General features: G+C 35.8%; 1 protein-coding gene across 2 annotated transcripts in view; it reads right to left on the reverse strand.

Moving 5' to 3' along the window:
• The window catches only part of LOC136038151 (DET1- and DDB1-associated protein 1-like), a 48,611-nt gene extending 39,477 nt beyond the window's left edge, over positions 1 to 9,134 (reverse strand). Inside the window, exons 1-2 of one of the 2 annotated variants that reach the window (XM_065721198.1) lie at positions 8,985 to 9,134; positions 7,620 to 7,661 (exon numbers count right to left, since the gene is read on the reverse strand). Coding sequence is in view for 1 of the 2 variants with exons in the window: in XM_065721197.1 (XP_065577269.1) it covers positions 8,985 to 8,999 (15 nt within the window). In the remaining variant the exon portion in view is untranslated. The remainder of the gene's footprint in view (positions 1 to 7,619; positions 7,662 to 8,984) is intronic. The other variant, XM_065721197.1, reaches the window with a different exon arrangement.
• Between the last annotated feature and the right edge of the window lie 1,219 nt (positions 9,135 to 10,353).

Genomic DNA, 10,353 nt, shown 5'->3' on the forward strand with positions numbered 1-10,353 from the left:
GATTTTTTGATAACCGTTTTTATATTATCTAACACTACATTAAGTGATAAATTAGCATACATTGTCACAAAATCGAAAGACTCAATTCTTTTAGCTGAAACCATTGTTAAAGAGTCTATCATCTGCAGTGAATTATTAACACTCCAATATGGATTATAATTCGAATTTTTTTTTCAATACCAGAACAATAGGTTTTAAGTTTATTTATAATTTCCTTTAAAATTAAAGAGAGGTCAGTAGTAGCAATGTGGGTTGGACATTTAGCTGCTCCAGCAATAAACCGTGGTTTAGGGAGATTCTTATGAAATTTTACAGTCCAATATAGGAAAGGGAACTTTTTATCATTGTCATTAATTTTAATATTAAATTTTTTTAAAAGTATTTCTTCAGTTTTTTCAATTAAATTCTCATCCTCTAAATTCACCTTTTCATAAACATTAGTCGTGCATAACTCCCTTGTTAAGACATCACAATACAGCTTCTGACAAATTATGGCAAAATTATTATTAGCTTTATCCACCAGCACAATTACAAATTCATTCTGTAGATTAGTAATTGCTTGTTTTATCTTAGCATTATAAAATAATGATTTAGTGTTACTATTTTTGAAGTTAGAATGTATTTTATTTCGTATTCTACTAATAATTAAATTCTTCCAACTTTGAAAACTCTCTTTATTTTTATTCTCTTTCTTACACCACTTATCAATAAATAAATCAAAATCATTTTCCAAGCTATCAAGAATACTCGATGGTTTCAAATGATGAGAAAGACGGAAATTAGCTTTTTTATTCAGTATAATTTGAAGATCATCTTGCTTTATTATTGACAAGCCCCCTGTTATAACATGTTGGTAAGTAGGATTTACAAATGGGCCAAGTTGCTTACAATTACAAACAGGTTTCCAATTTATATCACTATCCAATCATTTAAGTATTAAATTATAATTAAAAATCATTTGCCCAATAGTTTTTGAAAATTTATAAGTTAAAACTGGACTGTCATTATAATTCAAATTACTAGGAAGAGCCTGTTTCACCCCGCTGATTTAAAATTTCTGGTAAATTAACATCTTCAATCTGCTTACAAGTAAAATTAATAGGTAAATATAATCTGCTGTCCTTATTACCAATCTTATCAAACTTATTCTTTTTTGAAATATATATATATATATATATATATATATATATATATATATATATATATATATATATATATATATATATTGATTGGTGCACCATTAAACCACATACTAAAATCCAACTTGACAATTTGAAGAGTTTTCAAGTTATTGGCAAATGAGTAGCAAGGGGTCACCAAATATCAGAAACCAAGTACACTAAAAAATACATGTAAAAATGGCTAAAATGTGCCAAGCGAGATTTTGTAGATGGGTTCATGTCCCAGTGTGTACCATTATTTCCTGTCTCACTCTATACAAGATTACACCCATATGCAAAATCAAACGTTATTTTTTTTTTCTCAATATTTTGCCACAAGATGGCAACATAGAATGACCAGATAATTTGGCTTTTGTTTGGTACCACAAACAATAAATTTTGCTGAACTAAAAAAGAATAAACAAAGAAAATCTAAAGGCAAAATACCTTTTTTTTTGGGGGGGGGGGTATTTCCCAGACTATCAGGAAGGTTTACCAAAATAATTGGTCTTTATGGTTGAACATCAAACTAACTATTCTAGATGGCACTTATAGATTGTATAGAGAATACTAGATGAGAAAAAGGCAACCTGGCCCACTATGGACCACATCCAAGTATATGCCACTTTCCACTATGTTAGAGATATAGATAAATTAGAGAAAAATCTGAAACTTTGCAAATTCCATAGCCTGTAATCAGGGTGAAAAATTTCATGTAAGTCTGAAAATGAAGGGTTGTGAGGTATGTTGATCTGATACGACTTCCTATATATGATGTATCACATAATGTGGAACCTATATTGATTAATGACTCAATAGTTCTAAAGGAACTTATGTTACTCAAATTGAATAAATCAGCTGGGCCAGACAGCATTCATCCTCGTATCCTCCATGAATGTTGAACAGTCTTGTGTCAACCTCTTTCCTTACTTTTTAGACTGTCTTTGGATTGGAAGAGTCTATTCATTTTAATATTTAATAAAGGTAGAAAGGACCTTGCTGAAAACTACTGACCTATCAGCATGACACCAGCAGTTAATAAGATTCTTGAAAGAATAATCAATTCTGCAATTCTGAATAATCAATCACATCCTGAAGCACGTAATCTCTGACACAGCTCACAGCACGGCTTTCGTTCTGGACGATCTGTTGATACCAATCTCCTTGAGTCATATGACCATATCACTGAATTACTTGATGCAGGGGTACCAACTGACATGATTCTTCTTGATTTTTCTAAACCTTCTGACAAAGTTTGTCACAAGCGACTTGCAATCAAACTATGTGCTGTCAAGCTTGAAGAGAAGTCCAATGTCTGTATCCTTGATTTTCTTCAAATGTGATCTCAATCTGGTCAGTTATTTGATGACTCTGGCAACTTTATTCTTTTTTCATCAAAGTATGTTTTGAGTGGAGTTCCTCAGGATAGTGTTTTGGGTTTTACACTTTTTAATATCTTCACCAATGATGCTCCTTCCACCATCAGCAGTAAACTAACACTCTATGCTGACGACCTGAAGGTCATTGGACCAGCCTTGTCCTGTAAAGATTATACCCTTCTACAAAATAACCTTGGACTGCTTGATTAATGGTCTGAGGCTTGGCTTCTTAAATTTAATGTTGTCAAGTGCCATGTCATTCACCTTGACAAAATGAACCCTTGACGATCTTATTGTCTCTCAGGTCACCCACTTTCCTCAGTAAATACTGAGGAAGATCTTGGAATCACTACTGATAATGAATTGAAATTCAGCCAGCACCCATGTTAAGAAGTCTGCTGCTGGTGCCAATTCAACCATGGGGGTGATTAAACATACCCTTTCCACTTGTTCCCCTAAAGTCATCAGTCTTCTGTTGCGTCTTAAAATTGAAGTTGGATTGTCTCTAGCTTTCCCTTATTTTAAAAAAGACATAAAAGTGTTGAGAGATGTTCAGAAACATGCCACCAAAGTAGTATCTGGCAAACAGGAACTTTTCTACTCTGCAAGACTACAAAACCTGAAACTACCAACTCTTCTAAACAGGAGAAATAGAGGTGATGCCATTTTAACCTATAAGTTAATGAGGGCTGAGACACCCAGCATTTTTTCCCACTGTTGGTCCTAACTCAAAAACTAGAGGTCATCAGTTGAAAATTGTTAAAAAGTCTACCCTATACAGACTCCACACTCAATTCTTTTCCTCAAAAATCATCAACACTTAGAATAAAGTCTGTTACTGCTGAATCTGTGGGCGTCTTCAAACAAAGACTGGATGCTAAGTGGTCCTCCAGAGAATGTAACTCAACTGAGAAGCTATGGATCAGGACAGTGCACCTGCTCACTAAAGAATCCTGAATACAACTCGAACCGTCAAATCTGGAACTGTAAAAGAAGAATTTCTTAGATTGCTCCAAGCCGCAATTTAAGCTAATATGGATTGACACCAACTAGTTTTCCACTGGCAGACTCGAACATCTAAATAAAAAAAGTTCTACTGTTAGATTTCTTATTTTATGCTTCTTTTTTCTGCCAGTTAAAGTGTCCAGTGTACATGATCCTTCACTACTTGGAGGTTTCATTTCTTACCTCTGAGCTGTGCCTGATATATTGAAGAGATTTTATTTTGACAACCTGGATGCACACTGTTTCTTCCAATTCAGATCTTCCCTCTTTTCCCTAGTTACACTGCAAATCCATTTACCCTTTGCCTCCCCAACATTGTTCCCTGAAAGTTTTAATTTGATACTTTGAGCTGTTCCCCAGACAGTGCAGGTACACCATTTTGATAACCTGACAACACATTTTGTCCTCAGTATGTCCCCAGATGGCATATAGGGGAGCACCCTACAAATATGTGGGGTTCCTCCATAGGAGGCTTGGACCAAGGGGATCTAGTCCCTGGGGGTCAATAATGGAAACTGGGGCACCCTTACCCAGGGGTTAGAAATAGATGTGGAGGAAGATGAGAGCCACTGAAATATACACTCAGCATGGCCCTCCAGTATGTAGACATGTCCTGTGAGGTATCAATATTTAAATTATGTTGAGCAAAATGGCTATCTCGAAATTTTGATTGGATGTGTATGGAGCAATGGTGGATGAAGAAGGGGGTTAGTTGCCCTCTAATCAATTTCAACTATTAAAAAGGGCACTGGCCCTTTCAATTTCCAATCGAATGAGCTGTTTTCGAAGTTTCTACAACAACAAATGGCCATCTCCAAATTTCTTTCATTTGGATTTTGGTAAAATAAGAGGTTTGTTGGGGGGGTATCCACCTTCTTACCATTCTGAGTCTTAGAAAGGGCACTAGAACTTCTGATTACAAATACAATGAGCCCCCTTCAAATTTATACAATCACCCTATCTATATAGGCTATTTCTTATATGCCCCCAGGGCATAACTTGTAACTCTTGCCCTGGGGGCAACAGAAGGGGGGGGGGTTTATCCTCAAAGATGTAATTTCCAGACCTTTCAACTACGTCGAATAAAATGGCTATCTCGAATTTTTTCATTGGATGTGATTGGGGAAATGGTGGGTGAGGTAAGGGGTTTAGTTCCCTCCAATCACTTTTGACTAATAAAAAGGGCACTGGTCCTTTCAATTTCCAATTGAATAAGCTGTTTTCAATGTTTCTACAACAACAAAGGGCCATTTCAAAATTTCTATCAGATACATTTTGGGAAAATACGAGGTGTGGGGGGGTGTTCACCCTCCAATCACTCGGAATCTTAAAAAAGCACTAGAACTTCTGATTACGAATCCAAAGTGCCCCCTATAAAGGTAATATGATCACCCTTTCTATATATACCTTATATGCTCCCAGGTGATAATTTACAACCCTTGCCCTGGGGGCTGTAGGGGGTTGCCATCCTCAAAGACATAATCTCCTGATCTTTCAACTACATTGAACAAAATGGCTATCTCAGAATTTTTATTGGATATGTTTGGGGAAAAGATAGGCGTGGGAGGGCCTTAGTTGCCCTCTAATCACTTTTGACTATTAAAAAGGGCAATAGCTCTCTCAATTTCCAATCGAATGAGCTCTTTTAGAAGTTTCTAAGACAACAAATGGACATCTAAAATTTCTACCACATGCATTTCAGGAAAATCCACTAGGGGGGGGTACCCATGCTCTGATCATTCTGAATCTTAAAAAAGGCACATAGAACTTTTGATTACCAATCCAATGATTGCCCTCCAAAGTTTGTATAATTATACTTTCTATATATACTGTATATACCCCCAGGGCATAACTTACAACCCTTGCCCTGAGGGCCATAGGGGATTGTCATCCTCAAAGACATAATTTCCAGCCCTGTCGACTATGTCGAACAAAATGGCTATCTCAAAATTTTATTAGATGTGTTTGAGGAAAGGGTGGGCATGGGAAGGGGTTTAGTTGCCCTCTAAACACTTTTACTATTAAAAAAGCACTGTCAATTTCCAATTGAATGAGCTCTTTTCAAAGTTTCTACAACAAATGGCCATCTCAGAATTTATATCAGATATATTTTTGGGAAAATATGAGGTGTCAAAGGGGGGGGGGATTGTCCAAACTCTGAATCTTAATACGGGCACTAGAACATCTGATTTCCAATCCAATGAGCCCATTCCAAATTTCCTACAACCACTCTTTCTATACAAAATGTATGTGCCCTCAGGCCATAACTTACAAACCTTGCCCTGAGGGTTGTGGGGGGGCTGTCATCCTCAAAGACATAATTTCCAGACTTTTTAACTACACTGAACAAAATAATTATCTCAAAATTTTGATTCAATGTGTTTGGAGCAATGGTGGGTGTGGGAAGGGCTTTAGTCAAAGTCTTCAAGAAAGGATATGTGAAAGAATGCAGCAAATATAGAGGAATCAATCTTCTCTTGACCCCTGGGAAGCTCTTCGTGACAATAATATTAGGAAGGATCTGAACTGTCTTTGATCCTCACCTAATGAAGAACAGAATAGATTTCAGCCAAAACAATCTTGTGCTGACTTATTTTTACTATACAAATTAAAACAGCACTTGTATATACTCTTTTTGGACTTTGAAAAGGCTTTAATTCAGTAGATCATCAAACCCTGTGGAGAGTATTACAGTTTTACAGTATTCCTGGGAAGCTAATCCATCTAATAGTTGCAATGTACAAAGAGATGGAATGATGTGTTAAAACATTGGATGGCAACACATGCTGCTTCAAGGTGATGTCTGGTGTCAGGCAAGACTGTCCTGTCACCTTTCCTCTTTGTCCTAGTTGTAGACTACATCTTTGGACAAATTAATGGGCATGGAATCTAGATTGTAGAAAAACTTTGTCAGGGTGTCAACTTTGTCAACAATGTTGTGCTCATAGAAGCCAAAGAGCAGAAGATTCAGGAATTCTTGAACAAACTTGCAGAGAAAGCTGAACAATGGACAATACATCAACACCCTGAAGACAAAAGCTATGTCAATCAGTAGTTCACCCAGGAGGAGAGGACATTGAACAGGTGACAGACTTTAAGTACTAAGGGAGTACAGTCACTTCCAGTGGTGACTCTTAAAAGAATTGAGCACCAGGATAGCCTTGGCCAACACATCATTTTAGAGACTTCTACCAGTCTGGAATTCTACTGTATGCTCACTGAGGTTGAAACTCAGGTTGTTACAGAGCAATGTACTATCTGAGTTATGCTATGGAATGCCTTATGCTAACTGCAGAACAGGAGAAATGCCTTACCACTGCCCTACAGTTGGAGGGACCATGTCAGGAATAACAAGATCCATACCTGCACAGGCCAGCCAGATATCACAAACATTGTACAATAACGTGGGTGGCAATACCTTGGATACATCCTCCAGATGCCACATCCCAGACTTCCAAAAATACTCCTCCACTGACAACCAGAAGGCACCTATCACCAAGGAACACCAAAGAACATGCTCCATAGGACATATGAACATGACAGAAGAGTCCTCAAGATGAGTCTCATTCAAGAGTGAGAAGACTAATATGCAGCAATTCACATGGAGGATGATTAGAGGCCACTTGCCAATGCCCTGTGTGACTGCAGAGGCACTGGAGGAACTATGGTAAGATAAAGAAGGGGATTTAGTTGTCCTCCATTTGCTTTTGACAATTAAAAACGGCAATAGCCCTTTCAATTTCTAATCTAATGAGCTCTTTTTGAGGTTTCTATGACAACTCTTTTGATGTGAAGTGCCCTGGTCTAAACAAAAAAAAAAATAATAATACATTGTGCCCACATTGCTCTCTACTTAGGCAGTACTATTGCACTACCTATGATCAGGATTTAAGCTGGGCTATGTTCCATCATATGTATTTGTATCATTTTGATGGACTTTATCTTAAGGAGCAGAGAAAAGCTAATGGGAAAAAAATCAAATGAGGAAGTAAAGCTTTCCTGAACATAGATTATGCTGAACTTGCCTACATGACAGGTCTATACCTAGTGAAATTTTAACAAAACAAAATTTTACCTTAATTTTCAGTTACCAGTTGCCTTTTCTCTGCCTTTAGTTCTGAAAAATACAATTCCTGTTATTTGAGTAGAATTCCAAGCCATATCAACTTTTTTTTTCAAAATTTAGGAAATGTAATTGCATATCTTTATAACCTCATAAATTGGGATTGAGCAAAGTTGTGAAGCTGAAAACAATTTTGGGTAAAATTCTAGTCAATTGACTTCTAGCTATCTTGGAAAGGGTTTAGGTTAGGAAAATGAAACTTTCAGGGATGGGTCTACAGGCTAAAGTATGTCCTGGGAAGGTATTTTAGAGTACCCACCTCCACTCCTTCTCCCTCTAGAGGGCCCTAAAATTTGCCAACATGACAGGTCTATACCTATTGAAATTTTGACAAAACATCATTTTACCTTAATTTTCAGTTACTAGTTGCCTATTCTCTGGCTTTAGTTCAGAAAATGCAATTCCTGTTATTTGAGTAGAATTTTGAGCCATATCAATGTTGTTTTTTTTTCAAAATTTAGGAAATGTATTTGCATATCTTTAAAACCTTATAAAATGGAATAGAGAAAAGTTATGAAGCTGAAAACAATTTTTTGTACTTAAATTAAACAGAAAATCTATTGTGCAAGGTTTCACTTTTATAACAAACATATTTTTAAAGGCCATCAAAGGTCAGGGTTGTCTAGAGGGAGAAGAAATGGAGGTAGTTACTTCAAAATACCTTCCCAGGATATACCTTAGTCTGTATATTCATCCATGAAAGTTTCATTTTCCTAACCTAAACCCTTTCTGAGATAGCAAGAAGTCAATTAACTAGAATTGTACCCAATTTTGTTGTAGCCTACTTCATTCAAGCAGATGATCTATTGTTGCATGGTTTCACTTTTATAACACACATATTTTTAAAGGTCAGAACCCTCTAGAGGGAGAAGGAGTGGAGGTGGGCATTTCAAAATACCTTCCCAGGACATACTTTAGCCTTCAAACTTATCCCTGAAAGTTTCATTTTCCTAACCTAATCCCTTTAAAAGGTAGCCAAAAGTCAATCAGCTAGAATTTTATCATAATTTCTGTTAAGCTATTTAAGCAGAATTTTCAGCCATATCAGGGATATTTCCTTAATTTCATCAATAAATTTACAGATAGGCCTATTCAAAATGTTATGAATCAGGATTGAGCAAAGTTGTGAGACTGCCTCAGATAGTCTGCCTAGATGTGAATTGTTTACTTATGCAACACATTCAGAACAAACTGAGAAAAATATAGGCAAAACATTATCACTTTATCAACTAGGCTATCATAGTAGGTTATTGAATAGGCTATGTTTGTTTTATCCAATGCTTAGGGTAAAATGTACAGAGGACGCCCTATTCTCACCAGTAAATTATCCATGATAATATATCAGTCAATTTAATTCAGTGGGTTTGAGTTTCCCTCTGTGATAGAGTTGTCTCCAGTATTACTCAAAAACTGTATCAGACAAAATATCACGCATACAAACAGTTGAATTTCCAAACACGCTTGCCATATTATTAAATACTGGACACCAACGTGTCTTATTTAGCTTTCAGTTGGGCGTTTTTTGTTTTTTTTCGTTGTTTTTTTTTTAGTGTTTTTTTGGCGGCAGACTATGAAGTCAACCCTCAGAAGCAAGTCTCCCTTAGTTACGACTGAAGCACAGTAGATGAATTTAAACGGTATATTAATTCCCTGTCTCAACCATTATCCAAAAACGGACAGAGATACAACTGCTCTGAAGAACATATAAACATGTAAAAACATAAGCGAAACTAGATCTTGTCATGAGTAGCCACGTGTTTGTCATTGGTATTCGCAGCCAGGAAAAGAAATAAGAAAAATTCGGTGTCTAGGGGATAAAGAATAATGAAATAAGTTAAAGAGATAAAAAAGGAAAGGAGAATAATTGGTATAGCTGTAATAACGCAAAGGTAAAGATAACACTGGTTTAAGAATGGAAAGAAACCAAGAATGAGTATATAATGATGATAAAGTTAAAACTAAGTTTTATTTGAACAATGCCATAACGCAATGACATTTGACGGAACCTAAAACTGGGAAGATAATGAAAAGAATCGTGAGGGTTAACTTAATAAATAAAAATAAAGGGCTTTCTGGTGAGAAGTTTTGTTTAATTTTTAACCGTGTGGCAAAATATGTACAACAATAGTGATACCTAAACTTAACTTACATTCTTCTTATAACACAAATACAATTTCTTGGATGCTTTCAATTTTCTGAAAACACACTGAGAATTTCACGAAAAACTTATGAAAAACAGTTTTTAATAGAAGTACGTATTTTCTTGGATATGGTTATTTAGCCAGCTATTAGAAGAAAAACAAAAATACTGCATCAAATTTCGAAGGACATTTTTATGGCAAAAAAAAAGACCAAAAAAAAAACATTCTTCCTTAACAATAAACTAAAGTTTTAACTTTTAAGGTTAGCAAAAAATTCAAGCAAGTGAAAAAATCTAGCAACATGAATAAAGTTATGTATTTTTTACAAGAATTACCTATTTGTAAAATATTTCCAATGGCAATTAATAAGGATAGGATTGATCTTCGTGCTTTGTTGACTCCATACCACAAAGCGTCTAATCAACTAAATAATGGCAACCGTATGGTTTTACGTATCTCGTAATACAGGACCAATACTTGTCCATACAGGACAAAACCAAGAATGCCGTAAACTTTGTGAGTGAAAATTTTTTATACCCACTAAG

Source organism: Artemia franciscana, chromosome 17 (assembly GCF_032884065.1).
Source record: "Artemia franciscana chromosome 17, ASM3288406v1, whole genome shotgun sequence".
Classification (NCBI taxonomy): Eukaryota; Metazoa; Arthropoda; class Branchiopoda; order Anostraca; family Artemiidae; genus Artemia; species Artemia franciscana.